This window comes from Salmo trutta, chromosome 20 (assembly GCF_901001165.1).
Source record: "Salmo trutta chromosome 20, fSalTru1.1, whole genome shotgun sequence".
In the NCBI taxonomy this organism is placed as follows: Eukaryota; Metazoa; Chordata; class Actinopteri; order Salmoniformes; family Salmonidae; genus Salmo; species Salmo trutta.
This window is the reverse complement of record NC_042976.1, coordinates 13,159,007-13,176,747: the sequence shown is the minus strand read 5'-3', so window position 1 is coordinate 13,176,747 and position 17,741 is coordinate 13,159,007. Positions and strand designations below refer to the sequence as shown.

The 17,741-nt window shown below is 44.4% G+C and overlaps 1 protein-coding gene across 1 annotated transcript in view; it reads right to left on the bottom strand.

The window, feature by feature from the left end:
* Positions 1–17,741, bottom strand: part of LOC115156292 (potassium voltage-gated channel subfamily H member 8-like) — a 219,652-nt gene that overhangs the window by 84,400 nt on the left and 117,511 nt on the right. The window contains 1 exon segment of the mRNA XM_029703745.1: positions 6,731–6,749. Within this exon segment, the coding sequence (XP_029559605.1) occupies positions 6,731–6,749 (19 nt within the window).

The window sequence follows — 17,741 nt, the reverse complement described above, 5'->3', positions numbered from 1 at the left end:
CATGTTACTGAAATCCATACCTAGGAAATGAAACCCTTCCTCTCTTCCTGCTTCTCTCCCCCTCCTTCCCTCCCTTTCACCCCTCACATTCCTCCCTCCCTTGAGCCAGGTGCATCTTGGCACCACTGTTAAGAGTTTGCGGCCAGAGGTGAGTCTAACAGGAAGTAACTGAATGACTCATCAGTAAACCACAGGACAGAGAGAGAGAGGGATGGTGAATAGAGGGAGAGAAATAGAAAAGTACTTCTTGTTATTTTCTTAATATGTTAATATTTTTAATGAATCATTCATTTCCAAAGTACGTTTTGGCAATATGTACAATACATATTGATGTGAGAGAGAAAATGAGAGAAAGGAGAGAGAGATCCAGAGAGAGAGATCCAAATCAAATAAAATGTTATTGGCCACATACACATGGAGAGAGAAAGGAGAGTGAGAGAGAGAGGGGAGAGAGAGAGAAATAAGAGAGAGAGAGGAGAGAGATAAGAGAGAGATGAGAGATAAGAGAGAGATGAGAGATGAGAGAAGAGAGAGATAGAGAAATAGAGAGAGATAAGAGAGATGAGAGATTTGAGAGATAAGAGAGATAAGAGAGATAAGAGAGAGAGAGAGATAAGAGCGAGAGATAAGAGAGAGATAAGAGAGAGAGAGAGAGATAAGAGAGAGAGAGAGGAGAGAGATAAGAGAGAGATGAGAGATAAGAGAGAGATGAGAGAAGAGAGAGATGAGAGAAGAGAGAGATAGAGAGATAGAGAGAGATAAGAGAGATGAGAGATAAGAGAGAGAGAGATGAGAGATAAGAGAGAGAGAGATAAGAGAGAGAGAGAGATGAGAGAGAGAGAAAGAGAGAGAGAAAGATCCATATCAAATGTTATTGGTCACATACACATGGAGAGAGAGATCCAGAGAGAGAGAGAGAGAGAGAGAGAGAGAGAGAGAGCTACAGACATGCTCAACATGAGCTCCTGTGTTTTGTTTTTAGAATGAGATAAACACTCAAATCTAAAAAGAATTCCAGACAAGAAGTGATGAACAACAACTCTATTCATTCAGAATAGAAAAAAAAGTTACTTTGTGCCTCAAGTTAAGAAGTTTTGACTCTAGCTAGCTAGCTACACAACAAAGACCTAGCCAGCAGGCTAACAAGCTAGCCAGAAGAAACGAGCTAGAACAAACCTAGCAAGGGGGGTTAATAGAACTACATCAAACGACCAAACTGAGTGAGTAAACCAAAAAGGAGCACGGACGAACTTTAAACATATCTTCTGTTTTTTGGTGTGAAGATTCGTCACTCTTTTTGGAGTTTGAGCTAAATTAGCGCTAGCTAGCAACAGTAGCAGACAAACAAATCGGTTGCCACGGCAATGGGGCAGCAGAACAGAGCAGCAGTAGGAGCAGAGCCCACAGGCAGCATGTCCCCACTCCCCCTCAGCGCTGAGTCCATTCCCTCCAGAGGCCAAAAATGACACAACAAGGAAAGCTTTTAAACAGAAACTACTAAAGGAGATGCCAGAAACCCTTTTTGCAGACCTCTACAAAAACGGTCATGTGAGTAATCTCATCTTCCTCACTGACCAGCCAAATGCATGGCGCTCAGCAGTCTGCTCTCACTACCCATCCATAAAGACAGAGGGAATCTGTAATGGGTGGAAGCTGAAAATCAAAGAGACAGACGACCCTGACAGCAACATGATAACAATCAACCTCTACAAGACTGGGACTGGTGCAAGGTAATATTAGGCTGTTTGAAAAAGACTTTCAGACCATTAAGGAGAGAGCGGAGAGAGAGTAGGACACCACCAGTGACATGCCCTCCCACAAGACAAACTCCACCAGCACCACCCTCACCCCTACTATCCTCACCCAAAAAGGCACATCCAGCTCCTCTCTTCCCACCATAGTGGAGGACACGCCCCAGGAGGAGAGCGACCCCCTCAGTGCAGAGCAGGCTCAGGCCCTCCTCACCACCATGGCTGCCATGAGGGATGAGTTCACCAGACTGGAGGGGGAGGTGGTCCTCCTCACCACCATGGCTGCCATGAGGGATGAGTTCACCAGACTGGAGGGGGAGGTGGTCCTCCTCACCACCATGGATACCATGAGGGATGAGTTCACCAGACTGGAGGGAGGAGATGGTCCTCCTCACCACCATGGATACCATGAGGGATGAGTTCACCAGACTGGAGGGGGAAGTGGTCCTCCTCACCACCATGGATACCATGAGGGATGAGTTCACCAGACTGGAGGGGGAGGTGGTCCTCCTCACCACCGTGGCTGCCATGAGGGATGAGTTCACCAGACTGGAGGGGGAGGTGGTCCTCCTCACCACCATGGATACCATGAGGGATGAGTTCACCAGACTGGAGGGGGGAGGTGGTCCTCCTCACCACCATGGATACCATGAGGGATGAGTTCACCAGACTGGAGGGGGAGGTGGTCCTCCTCACCACCATGGATACCATGAGGGATGAGTTCCCCAGACTGGAGGGGGAGGTGGTCCACCAGACTGGAGGGGGAGGTGGTCCTCCAGACTGGAGGGGGAGGTGGTCCACCAGACTGGAGGGGGAGGTGGTTCTGCTCAGGGAGAGCGTGAGCAAACAGCAACCAGACAACCAGACCTTAGAGGAGCTCCTAACCAAGGTGTTAACATCAACCAGACCTTAGAGGAGCTCCTAACCAAGGTGTTAACATCAACCAGACCTTAGAGGAGCTCCTAACCAAGGTGTTAACATCAACCAGACCTTAGAGGAGCTCCTAACCAAGGTGTTAACATCAACCAGACCTTAGAGGACCTCCTAACCAAGGTGTTAGCATCAACCAGACCTTAGAGGAGCTCCTAACCAAGGTGGGACAGAGCAGGACAGCAGCCTTGCAACACAGCTGAAAGAGCTTCAGCAAGAGAGAGACGGACTCAAGAGAGAGCTGGCTGATCTAACAAAGGAAGTGAGAGAGCTCCAAAAAGACAGGCAGAATAGTAATAACGATCTGACCTCACTAAGAGAGGAGCTTCAGGAGAGAAAGAGAACAGAGGACAGGCTGCAGGAGAGAAAGAGAACAGAGGACAGGCTGCAGGAGAGAAAGAGAACAGAGGACAGGCTGCAGGAGAGAAAGAGAACAGAGGACAGGCTGCAGGAGAGAAAGAGAACAGAGGACAGGCTGCAGGAGAGAAAGAGAACAGAGGACAGGCTGCAGGAGAGAAAGAGAACAGAGGACAGGCTGCAGAAGCTAGAACACCACTCTATGACCTGCCCTCACACAGCAGAGGAGCCCACCTCAACCAGCCAGGCTTCCCCTGCCTGCTGCACCCCTCCTCCCCAACCCACAGAACAGCCTCCCACTGACAGCGGCACCGGCACAGACCAGCCACACCCCAGCTCCAGCTCCAACACCCACCAGCCCCCCCTCTGCCCCCTCCAGTCCAGAAGAAACACTGGCTGACATCGTCCTGTTGATGGACTCAAATGGGAAGTTTGTTCAGGAGAAGAAACTTTTCACTCGACACAAAAGGAGAAAGGTGTGCTGCCCAACAACGCAGAGTGCCATGGAGCTGCTTGATAAGGTCCATCTCAGGTCGCCAAGCCACATAATCATACACACCAGAAGCAACGACCTGCGTGCTCAGCAGGAGAGGGTGGTGACTTCACTACGGGGAGGGATTGAGAAGGCCTCCGCAATCTTCCCCAACTCAAGAATCGTGGTGTCAACCCTTCTACAGAGGAAGGACTTCCACCCTGCCACAATCCAAAGAATAAACGCCAGCCTCACCCTGGGCTGTGCCCTGCAACCCAATGTACACCTGGCCCACCCTCGATCTGGACTGTCTCTATGACCATGTGCACCTGTACAGGGAGACAGTCTCCATCCTTGCCAAGACTCTCAAGGACGTCGCTTTAAACCGCAGCCCGACCTCTCCACCCAGGAACAGCGGAGCAATCTCCACCCCACCGAGATCACCGAGACAACACCCCAGACCAGCACCCTGGACCCCCCAGCCACGACCACAGCACCACCAACCTCAATGCCCACCACAGCCAGCGCAGCACAGACCACCCCAGCCCAGCTTCAGAGCCACCCAGACGAGGCCTCCCACCCCCCTGCCCCCCACGCATACCCACACTTGGAGGAGCCACAGCCCAGCAGGCAGAGCTACGCACAGGCTGAGAGGAGCAACTGGCCCAGCCCCCACCAACCAAATGAGTGACATTAAACAAATGCTGAGTCTACTATGCTCACATGTGATAGGCCGAGGGTCATGGTAAGATGAGCACAAGAACTCCACCATCCTCACACTACATTTCTACTGGATATTATAGGTGAATGCACCAATTTGTAAGTCGCTCTGGATAAGAGCGTCTGCTAAATGACTTAAATGTAAATGTAAATGTACATCCACCCAAGTGGCATAACACAAATGCTATCTTAAATGATAAACAAATGACATTTGCATGATAAGAGTTTACTTTAATTAAAAAACGTATTTTAATAGTTGGATTGTGAGTGTTAGTCTCATTTTGAAGATAAAGAAAAAAAAAAGGAATGAAATCTTTTTACGTTGCATGTTGAAATTTAGAAGGCTTGAAGTCCTCTGCTTTTGGGCTAAAGAGCAGAAACCCAGACTTCCTGAAAGAAATTGATGATGTTGATATTGTAGTACTACAGGAAACATGGTGCATGAAAAGGAATCAGACAGGGCAGAGACTCAGGACAGGGCAGAGACACAGGGCAGGGCAGAGACACAGGGCAGGGCAGAGACTCAGGACAGGGCAGAGACTCAGGACAGGGCAGAGACTCAGGGGGAATGCTAATATGGTATAAATCCGAAATAATTCATTCAATCGAATTGATCAAAACAGGAGATTTCTTTATCTGGTTAAAAATCAACAAGGAGGCTATCTTGACAGATAAAAACGTATTCCTCTGTGCCACATACATTCCCCCCTCAGAGTCACCCTACTTCAATGAAGAGAGTTTCTCCATTCTAGAGGGGGAGAGGAGTCACTTTCAGGCTCAAGGCAACATACTGGTGTGGAGACTTGAATGCTAGAACAGCAGAAGAACAAGACACTATTAACAGTCATGGGGATAAACACCTACCAGGAAGCATCAACCTTTCCCTCCCCACATACCCCCACAGAAACAACTATGACAAAGTGAAAAACAGTACAGCTCGTGAAGCTCTGTCGAACACTGGGTCTGTACATAGTCAATGGTAGGCTGAGAGGGGACTCTTTTGGTAGGTACACCTACAGCTCATCCCTTGGCAGCAGCACTGTAGACTACTTCCTCACTGACCTAAACCCAGAGTCTCTCAGAGCCTTCACAGTCAGCCCACTAACACCTCTCTCAGACCACAGTAAAATCACAGTGTATCTGAGAAGAGCGAAACCCAACCATGAAGCATCACGGCCCAATAAATGACATGGTACTAAACAGGCCTATAGATGGAGTGCAAACAGTACAGACATCTACCAAAAAGCAATTAGTAGCCAAAAAATACAATCTCTCCTGGACAACTTTTTAGCCTTAACATTCTCCTACAGCAACGAAGGTGTACATTTAGCCGTTTGGAACATAAACTTTATATTTGACAATTTAGCCTCCTTGGCTAATCTAAAGAAGCATAAGAGCAAACCAGAAATAACAGAAAATGAAAAGTAGTTTGATAATGATTGCAAAAATCTAAGAAAGTCATTGAGAAATATATCTAATGAAAAACAGACAACAAAAATATACGCCTTCAATATGGGGAAACACTGAAGCAATATAAACACACCCTAAGAACAAAAAAAGGAAAAGCACATTAGAAAACAGCTGGATGTAATTGAGGAATCCATAGAATCAAACCACTTATGGGAGAATTGGAATAAATTAAACAAACCTCATCAGGAGGAATTGCCTATCCAAAATGGGGATATGTGGAGAAATCACTTTGCAAACCTCTACAGCAATATAACAAAGAGCCCAGAACAAAAAGATATACAAGAAAAATTACAAATCCTTGAATCAGCAGTCAAAGACTATCAGAATCCTGTGGATACCCCAATTACAGAAGAAGAATTATTGGAAACAATATGCACTCTCCAACCCAAAAAGGCCTGTGGTGCTGATGGTATTTTAAATGAAATGATCAATTATACAGACCACAAATTCAAATTGGCTATGCTCAAACTCTTCAACATTATCCTCACTACAGTTATTTTCCCCGATATTTGGGAACAGGGATTGATCACACCAATCTATAAAAATGGAAACAAATTTGACCCAAATAATCAGAGGAATTTGTGTTAACAGCAACTTGGGGAAAATTCTCTGCAGTATTATAAATAGCAGACTACATAATTTTCTTGACGAACACAACGTCCTGAGCAGAAGCCAGATTGGATTTCTAAAAATGTATCGTACAATAGACCACATTTACACCCTCCACACAAACATCTACTCGTGTTTTGTAGATTTCAAGAAAGCATTTCAACTAATAGAATATGGTATTGGAGGGAAAACATATGATATTATTAAATCAATGTACACTAAAAACAAATGTGCGGTTAAAATTGGCAACAAGCAAACAGACTTCTTCTCTCAGGGACGGGGAGTGAAACAGGGCTGCCCAATAAGTCCAGCACTATTTAACATCTACATTAATGAATTGGCAAAAACATTAGAAGAATCGGAAGCACCTGGTATCACCCTACACAACACTGAAATCAAGTGTCTGCTGTACGCAGATGACCTGGTGCTGCTGTCTCCCACTAAAGAGGGGTTATAGCAGCACCTAGATTGTCTTCACAGGTTCTGTCAGACCTGGGCTCTGACCGTTAACCTAAAAAAATAAAATACAATGATATTCCAAAAAAGGTCCGAGAATCAGGATGACAAATATAAATTCTATTTGGACACAGTTCTATTAGAACACACCAAAAACTACACATATCTAGGACTAAATATCAGCAACACATGTAGCTTTCACATGGCTGTGAATGAGCTGAGAGACAAAGCAAGAAGAGCATTCTATGCCATTAAAAGGAACATTAAAATCGAAATTCCAATTAGAATCTGTCTGTAACGGTTGTCCAAAGGAGTAGACCAAGGTGTAGCGTGGTAAGTGTTCATCTTGATATTTATTTTAACTCAGAACACTTAAACAAAATAATAAACAATGGTAAACGACCGTCACGTCTTGCAGGCTTTACAGAGCAGTACAAAAATAAGATCCCACAACTCAAGGAGGGAAAAAGGGCTGCCTAAGTATGGTTCCCAATCAGAGACAACGATAGACAGCTGCCTCTGATTGGAAACCATACCTGGCCAAAACATAGAAATATAAATACATAGAATGCCCACCCCATATCACACCCTGATCTAACTAAACAGAGAAAAACGGCTCTCTCAGGTCAGGGCATGACACTGGCTCAAGATTTTCCAATCGGTTATAGAACCAATTGCTCTATATGGCAGTGAAGTATGGGGTCCACTCTCTAATAATAAATTCACCAAATGGGACAAACATCCAACTGAAATACTGCATGCAGAGTTTTGCGAGACTGTATTGCAAGTGCAAAGAAAAACGCCAAATAACGCATGTAAAGCAGAATTGGGCCATCAAATTTTACAAACATCTAAAAACAAGTGACCACAAAACATTCCATCACACAGCTTTACAATGTGAAGAGATGAAACCAGAGAAGAGTCCCCTCAGCCAGCTGGTTCTGAGGCTCAGTTCACAAACCCAAACCAAGCCCATAAAGCCTCAGGACAGCACTCAGAAAATCTGGCCCAACCAAATCATCACAAAACAAAGAGAAAAATATATCACCTATTGGAAAGACACCACAAACAATCTAAGGAAACTTCATTGCTATTTGGCTCTAAACAGACAGTACTTGGTGGCAGACTATCTGACCAATGTGATTGATAGAAAACTGAGGAAAACACTGACTAGGTACAGACTCAGTGGGCACAGTCTGGCTATAGAGACCGGTCATCACAGACAAACTTGGCTGCCCAGAGAGGACAGTCTGTCTATAGAGACCGGTCGTCACAGACAAACCTGGCTGCCCAGAGAGGACAGGCTGTGCTCACTCTGCTCCAGGGGAGAGGTAGAGACAGAGCTGCATTTCCTATTACACTGTGACAAATACTCAGACCTAAGAGAATATTTCTTTCCCAAAATTATAATTCAATACAAAGAATTTGAAACTATAAAAGATGAAGAAAAAATCTAATATTTATTGGGTGAAAAGCCAAAATGTGCAGTTTTGGCAGCCAAATATGTGTCCTCCTGCCACAACCTGAGGGATAGCCAGTGAAAAGTGCAATGTAATGTCAATAATATTTCCCATCTTGTTTTGTTTTGTCTTTCATACCAGGTCATGTGGCTTCTAAATCAGGTTTAGACTGGTCTACTACTATTGCTTTAATGTATTATTATTCTCATTAATATTGTTGTTGTAGTTGTTGTTAATGGTAATCCCATGTCCACTACTACTATTATTATTGCTGTTGGTCACACCATTTATTTATATATATATATATATATATATATATATATATATATATATATATATATATATATATGTTATATATATATATAAATATATATTTTTCATTTTTCTATATGTATACTTTGACAATGTAAGTAATAATGAACTTACCATGTCAATAAAGTCAATTGAATTGAATTGAGAGAGAGAAAGAGAGAGAGGTGAGAGAGAGAGGAAAGAGAGAAAGAGAGCGATCCAGCGAGAGAGAGCAAGAGAGAGCGAGAGAGACAGAGCCTTAGCTCTTTGTGATGTATTCATTGATATTAGAAGGGGTGCCCCAATTTTTTTTCTTCTAAATCCAATATGGCCGCCAGTGCTGAATCAGATTTAGGAAAGGTGGTATTACCATATAATTTTTGTTGCCATATAAAACGCGAATCCTGTTAATTTGTGGATAGTGGACCAGTTTTCAACAATATGCCATTATATTTTAGAATTAACCACGGCCTGTTCACCCCGCTATTATCCAGAAGGCGAGGTCAGTACAGGTGCATCAAAGTTGGGACTGAGAGACTGAAAAACAGCAGCTTCTATCTCAAGGCCATCACTAGCCTTCCTCCAGCCAGTACCCTGCCCTGAACTTAGTCACTGTCACTAGCCGGCTACCACCCGGTTACTCAACCCTGCACCTTAGAGGCTGCTGCCTATGTACATAGACATGGAACACTGGTCACTTTAATCATGTCTACATACTGTTTTACCCACTTCATATGTTGGTACTGTATTCTAGTCAATGCCTATCTTTTAGTCAAGGTCTGTATTCTAGTCAAGGCCTGTATTCTAGTCAAGGCCTGTATTCTAGTCAAGGCCTATCTTAACTATTGCTGTACATATACTATTCCATCCTACATTTTCCATATATATATATATATATGCTGTAGCATTAAGATTTCCCTTCACTGGAACTAAGGGGCCTAGCCCAAACCATGACAAAGCCCCAGACCATTATTCCTCCTCCACCAAACTTTACAGTTGGCACTGTACATTGGGGCAGGTAGCGTTCTTCTGGCATCCGCCAAACCCAGATTTGTCCGTCGGACTGCCAGATGGTAAAGCGTGATTCATCACTCCAGAGATTGTGTTTCCACTGCTCCAGAGTACAATTGTGGCAAGCTTTATACCACTCCAGACAATGCTTGGCATTGCACATGGTGATCTTAGGCTTGTGTGGGGCTGCTTGGCCATGGAAACCCATTTCATGAAGCTTCCGACAAACAGTTATTGTGCTGAAGTTGCTTCCAGAGGCAGTTTGGAACTCGGTAGTGAGTGTTGCAACCAAGAACAGATGATTTTTATGTGCTACGCGCTTCAGCACTCGGCAGTCCCGTTCTGTGAGCTTGTGTGGCCTATCACTTCGCGGCTGATCACTTGTTGCTCCTAGATGTTTCCACTTCACAATAACAGCACTAGCAGGGCAGAAATTTGACAAACTGACTTGTTGCAAAGGTGGCATCCTATGACGGTACCAGGTTAAAAGTCACTGAGCTCTTCAGTAAGGCCATTCTACTGCCAATATTTGTCTATAGAGATTACATGGCCGTGTGCTCGATTTTATACACCTGTCAGTGACAGGTGGCTGAAATAACCAAATCCACTAATTTGAAGGGTTGTCCTCATACTTTTGTATAAATAGTGTATTTACTGAAAAAAACGCAACATGCAACAATTTCAAATATTTTACTGAGTTACAGTTCATAGAAGGAAATCAGTCAATTGAAATGAATTCATTAGGCACTAATCTATGGATTTCACATGGCTGGACAGGGGCACAGCCATGGGAGGGCATAGGTCCACCCACTTGGGAGCTAGGCCCACCCACTGGGGAGCCAGGCCCAGCCAATCAGAATGAGTTATTCCCCACAAAAGGGCTTTATTACAGACAGAATTACTCCTCAGCACCCCACTCACCCTCCTCAGACGATCCTGCAGGTGAAGAAGCCGGATGTGGAGGTCCTGGGCTGACGTGGTTACACGTGGTCTGAGGTTGTCAGACCGGTTGGATATACTGCCGAATTCTCTAAAACAACTTTGGAGGCAGCTTATGGAAGAGAAATGAACATTCGATTCTCTGGCAACAGGTCATGCTCCCTCAAAACTTGAGACATCTGTGGCATTGTGTTGTGTGACAAAACTGCACATTTTAGAGTGCCCTTTTATTGCCCCCAGCATAAGGTGTAATGATCATGCTGTTTAATCAGCTTCTTGATATGCCACACCTGTCAGGTGGATGATTATCTTGGCAAAGGAGAAATGCTCATTAATAGGGATGTAAACACATTTGTGCACAAAATATAAGAGAAATAATCTTTTTGTGTGTATGGCTCATCTGGGATCTTTTATTCCAGCTCATGAGACATGGGACCAACACTTTACATGTTGCGTTTATAATATGTGTATCGGTCAATAAAATGTGATTTGATTTGATTAAACTACTCAAATTTTGTTGAACTACTACATTAATCACCTTAACCAATGTCTTTAAAAGGTAAAAACACCATATTATTAGCTTTATTAGCACATTATGTAGCTCATTTATTGAGAACATGATGGAAAATGGTATAGGAACAACAGGGAACGTTCTGAATGTCCATAGGATAAGACAGAGGCGAAATTGCCACGGAATGGTGTGGGCGTATAACGGTCAGAAAAAATATAAATGCGAGTAGACCGCTGATTGGACATCATCCTGTATGAGAAAATAGCAAACATTTTTGAAATGTCTGTTTGAGATACAAGTTTTAGGTGGGGCTTTTTCTACAATTTATACTTTGGTCACAAATACGAGTATAGGATGAGCCAGCAAAATGTTTTGGATATGAGTTAACAGAATATGAACATTTAAATGGCACCGGAGGGGATGGTTGCAGTTTTACAGGCTTCTAAACAATTGTGGAAATTGGCAGAAATGCCTTCTGGAACATGTGAACTTTCATGTGCCTTAACAACAAATGTGTATGCCATCTGTAAATACAAATACAATTGTTAAATTACGAGCCTAGCTGGTTTAGCCACGGAGAAAGTCCTGCTAGCCATGATTGGCTGAGATAATGGATGGGCTGGACATGCCTAGAGATGATTTTGGATTGGTCTGCCATGTAGCATGCTTCTGTCTATAATAGGAGCTGCTCAGTATGTGTAGTTAATCCTTTCTCATGCAGCTTTTTTGAAAGATTTCACAAAGAACTGCAAAAATGTTGCTAATGCTCTCCACTTTCTGGAGGAAGATCGTGCCATGCTGACTCTCTCTGACTCTGAAAATGAATCAGACCATGAGGAAATCCCTGATTTAGGTTAATTTTTTTTATTTATTGAACCAGACATTGTAGAGTCTTCTGAAACAGTGATCAACAGTGTTGCTTTCACGGAAGAAGTTTACCTAGTTTTGAAGTCAGTGGAATTCTCAGTGGAAGCAGAGTATGATAGCTAAGGAGATGGAGAAAATTCTGCTGTTTGATTGCAAATATGCGGAGGGAGTCGAAAAGAGAACACACAGAAGGCTGTTGTATGAAATACCTGTCTCCGGATTACATCTTCAAACAAAGGGCAAATAATGGCATCGGTGACAGAGAGGGATAAGCGTTCATACATGTATATGGGTAAGAGAGTCTTGCTAGCTATATTTTCAGATATTATACATTTCTAATTTTGTCAGAAAGTCGTTTTCATTGCAAGTTAAAGTGTACGGCTCGCTAGCTAACATTATGTGTATGATCTGTGTCATAATATTATTTGTATCTCAGAAATCCATTTGCATTACTAGTTATAGCCTAATGTTAGATAGCTAGCTAACATTGAACCTAGTTGGTTAGCTTTAGCTACCTGCAGATTCATGCATGGTAGTAACGTTATGAGTTGGGATTATGGTCCATTGTTTAGCTAGCCACTATGCAAGTAACTATTTCACTGTACCGTTTACACCTTTTGTATCCTCTGCATGTGACATATAAACTTTGATGTTATTTGATACACTGTGTGTTTACCAGAGACGGTAATGTGAACAACAACATGACCTCACCAAAGTCACATTAGGATATAACGTTAAGCCAGCAAGACTATGTCCAAGTTCTAAAATTCTCAAGTCACAGACTGTTCTCTCTGCTATGGCACGGCAAGCGGTGCCGGAGCGCCAAGTCTATGTCCAAAAGGCTCCCTAATAGCTTCTACCCCAAAGCCATAAAACTGCTAAACAGTTAATCAAATGGCTACCTGGTCTATTTTCATTGTACCCCTTTTTTACGCTGCTGCTAGCAGGAAATTGGCTTTAAAAACTGCAAAAACAAATCTCATCCTCATGGCAAAATGTGAGCTATAAAAAGCAAATTTTTCTATCTTTCCCATGGCAAAATGTGTAGAATTCCAGGAAATTTGCTCTAAATACCCCTTTTGCTCGCTCTTGCTCGCTCTTGCTCGCTCTCAGTGATGGCTGGGAATGTTTTGTAGTTGAGAGGACAGTGTGGAGGGCTCTGTCCTTACTAATTTTCTTGATTCTTTCCTTGGTCTTTTCTTTCAATTAACATGTTCTATGGTAGAGGGTTAACGCACTGTTAGTTTAGCGGTACCCACAATATTTTTTCAAAGTAAGGGAGGAAAAATAATTTTACACTCCTGGGGTTTTGAACGGTGTGGTGTGCACGATGGCTTCGCAGCCTAGCGCGGTGGAGTCGCTGTAGTTACGGCATGGATTTAGGTGTGTTCCTGAGATTGGAGTTAATGTGGAGGAGGGTCTACTCGTGGTCGGCGAACAGGTAGGAGCTGAATTTATACATTCTGCTTCCAGAATTAACAAAGCTGCGGTGGTGTTCATGAAAATAGTACATTTGGTAGGCTGATTGCTTGTGGAATATTTGTAAGGGATGTGTTGGTGCCTAGTGTGGTAGTTGCGAATTTGCCTCTGTTTATTATGGATGATCAAATCTGGAAAGAGCTGAGTTGGTTTGGTACGTTTGCTAGCGGTTTTCGTGAACTGTCGGCAGGTTTTCAGGCAGATGCCGTTAAGCATGTTGTTTCGGTCCGGAGGCAAGTGTTCATGTTTCTGAATAACAATGAGCAACAGTTAAATGTGCATTTTAAAGTGAGGCATGGGGAGGGGCTGTACGCAGGGTTTGCCAGCACATGCTATGGATGGTGGTGTAGGTGAGGCTGGGCCTAGTCATGCTTGAAATAGTGGTGTAGATGAGGCTGGGTCAAGTCAGGCTATAGATGGTGGTGTAGCTGAGGCTGGATCTAGTCATGATATGGATGGTGGTGTAGCTGAGGCTGGTCATGTCATGGATGGTGGCTGGGCCTAGTCAGGTTATGCTAGTGGATGATGAGAGTATAGTGGGGAAGGGCAAGCGACTGGGAGGTGGAGGAGGGTGTCAAGCGCAAGAGGAAAAAGGGGGAGAAGAAAAGAGGTGGGAGGGGAGAGGCTGGTGTGGTCAAAGGCACTAAGGAACCTTTGCGTGGTGCTGGGGGGGGGCGACTAGAGAGAAAGGGCAGGTGATCAGGATAGGAGATGGAGATGAGGAGGAGGAAGGTGAGTCTGAAGAAGAGGAGCTTTCCTTTCAGACTCCTCGTGAATGGGTCCAGAGCTGACAGCCAGTCAGGCAGAGGGGTCAAAGTACAAGGTAAAGGACCTGTCAAGGTTCCTGAATGAGACTAAAGGGAAAAGGGTTAATCTTTAAGATTTTTTTGCCATCCGGGAAAGTTTGTAAGATCAGCACAACACGCTATGAGAAATGAGTGGCATGGTGTCCTCTCACCCAGGGAACGTTTTAGGATGAGGAAGTGACACAGCCGTGTGTAAGGGTCTACCTTCAGATGCTGTTTAGATGAATAGTTACATTTTTTGAGCTTTGCTATTGGTCTCTTTATTTGTTGGCTTTTGTCCCACTTCTTATGGAGACTCTTCAGGTAGGCTCGTTTACTTTAAATGGCACCAGAGACACAGGAAAGAGGAATCTGTTGGGTGAATATGAAAAGGAAAAAAGTAAAGGTGTTGTTTCTGCAGGAGACGCATAGTGATGTGGTGAATGAAGTCGATTGGGGGCTCTGGTGGAAAGGGGGAAGTGTGCTGAGCCATGGAACAAATGTTAGTGCAGAGGTGGCAGTCCTTCTTGCACCGTGTCTGGCTGTAAAAATATGCTCCTCAAAGGAGGTGTTGGGGGTAGTGTGTATGCGCCTAACTCAGGGAGAGAGAGGTGGCGGGGCGTCTGTTTGGGTGTCTTATACAGGAACTCTCACCTGGAGCACCTAAGGAGACGCTGGTGGTCGGCAGGACTGGAAGTGTACGATGGATTTTAAGAAAGATAGAAATGGGGAGGAGCCTCATTCAGGCTCATTGGTAGGTGTTAAGGGATATCATTAAGTAGTTTAACCTAGTGGATGTTTGGAGAACTTCCCAACACAAGACAGTATACATGGGTGAAGGTCTTTGGGGTTAGGGTGAGTGCAGCCAGACTAGATCGTTTTTACATGTCCAGGAATCAGAGCAATAGGCTGTTGGGCGCTACCATTCTGGGGAATAAATGAACTGGACTTCTTTTGCGTATTGCGTGAGTGCGTTGGGGTAAGAGAGTTGCCAATGAGCTGCCGTCGGACGGCTCTGACTCTCCTGTCCAAAAAAGGGGCTTGTGTGAAATTAAGAACTGGAGGCCAGTGACATTGCTCTGTGCGGACTACAAGATATTTGCCAAGGTCCTCGCTAACAGACTGAAGTCCCATCTGGACTCTATAGTGCACAAGGACCAGACATATTGTGTACTGGGATGCTCAATCACGGACAACAGGGACATGTTGGACTTGTCGAGAGTTTCTAATGTGAACTTTGGACTGGTCTCTTTAGACCAAGAGAAGGCTTTTGAGAGAGTGAACCATGAGTATCTGTTTAATGTGATGTCTGTGTTTGGGTTTGGGGAAAGGTTTTTGACCTGTGTGAAGATGTTGTATGCTGGGGCATCATGTATGGTCAAGGTGGGAAGGGGGCTCAGTAGGCCAGTCTGGATGAGGCGGAGCATTAGACAAGGATACCCTCTATCGGGGCAGTTTTCTACAATAGCCATTGAGCCTTTTTTTAGGCCTCCTACACAGGAGACTGCAGGGAGTGTCCTGGACAGGCATGGGTGTGTTGGCAGGCATAGCAGAGTCGGCGTATGCAGATGACGTTTCTGTGATGGCCAGGGATGGGCAGGATATGCAGGCACTAGAGACTAGTGTCGTGACGTTGTATTAGTTAATGTGACGACTGTTGCTCATCGAATGATTAACGGTTTATAATTGCGTGATTAAATGAATTAAGCAATGAATCAAGCAATTATTAACTCATTAACCTGGGGCACCATGGGAACATTGTTTTGATTGAGTTTCTATTTCCCAAATTAACTCAAAGGATATCAGAATATCAATTTTACAACAGTCGCTAAATTAATCAATTTCCTCTACAGTCTCATTCTGAACGTCGCATAATCCGGGAATCTGCACGGACCCGGGCTTCACCAATGAATTTACCACACCAATCTTAGTTGATTATTTATTTACTAGCAAGCTAAAATGATGATAAAAATACACATACACAAAACACAGTCTAGCTATTGATTAGGACTTAGTATAACGGGCCAACACACTATGGCGCGTGTTACCCAAAATGGGGATTTAAAAGAGAGAGAAACAAAGAAAGTACACGAGAGAAATATACATTTGGGTTCATTTGTCAGCTATGCTTATTTAAAACCTAGCCTTGCCCCGAACTGCCGCTCTTATGGGTCAGAATATAATGATGTAATTACGTGTTGGAGGTCTCAGGTGGGAAGCTCCGCGTGGGTCCTTTAGGCTTCTCAATGACGCACTTCTCCGGCAACTCTCTGGTTGTCCTCACGATGTCAGTGTCCTTCTTGGCTTAGTGGTCTGATCCCTCGCGGTCTTCTGAGGACAGACAGCTCTGTAGCTCAGAGCTCACAGCGTCGGACTCGAACGGTGAAGATACCACGATTTGATGGAGAGTGGAGACTGGGTGGTTCGGCTTGAATTCACCCGCTTAGACACAGCTACTCGTCCGTAGCTCGTGTAGAAAAAGATTTCTTTGTCTTCAACCTTGTGTTTCGTTTTGGGGTTCGTCGACTTTGTTAGACCTTCGCTGCAGCTTGGGGTCAATTAGTCTCCTATGTTAATTCTTCACTCTCCTGTCTTATACCCTCGGGTCAGAAGTGGGTGTAACCGCCTTTAGGGCAATTCTCTGGGCGGACCAAGTAAAGGGGCAAGGCCTAGATTTTGACTAAAATCCAATTTTAGACACTAACTTCACATTTCATCTTTACCAAAACATTCTGTTTGATTTGGATATTTTCCACACAATGTACAATGTATAAACATCAGGCATATACTGGGAAAACTCTTAAAGGTACAATGTTTTCATAATAACGTCATCTCTTAACCTTTAAAAACAATACAAAAGTTACATACATTTTAATATTCCACCTCTCGTCATGACCACCATTGTGGCTGACGGAAACCATTGTTCCAAAGTCCCTTTATTGCATGTTTAATGTTCTGAGGCCAGTTCTCCATTGTTAGGACAAAGGAATTTCTCTGTGGCCTAAGGTTTATTATGGGCGTGAGGTGTCATAAAACCCCCACATCTTCAGACCCCTAGATCTCTCCTCCTCTGTTGGGGGTTTGGGAGATAATCTGTAGGGTGGTGGTCTCCTGTACCCTGACCTGATCAGGACAGTCATGACACTAGTCTGAAGGTGTACGAGGGAGCTTCGTCAGCTAAGGTGAACTGGGGCAAGAGAAAAGCTCTGTTATGTGGGGCATGGATGGATAGGGCCCCCCCTCTGCTTCCGGGGGGTTTGCAGTGGGGTTGTGAAGGGCTTAAAATTTTGGGGGTGTACCTGGGCTCAGAGAGGTGGGTTAGGAAGAACTGTGAGGGGCTGTCACAGGCAGAGGTGTCAAGACTGGTCAAGTGGAGGTGGCTCCTGTCCCAAGTGTCATATAGAAGAAGGGTGCTGATAATCAACAACCTGGCGGCATCCTCCCTGTGGCATAGTGTTGTATATGTCTGTCCACGAAGGAGGACAGGGCCTGGTGGAACTGGAGAACAGAGTGGCTGCATTCCGACTAAAGGCAGTGCAGAGACTGCTGTACCATACTGATGTCGGCTGGAGGGAACCAGCATGCGCGCTGCTGAGGAGTGCTGGTGGATTAGGGTTGGACCGGCAGCTGTTT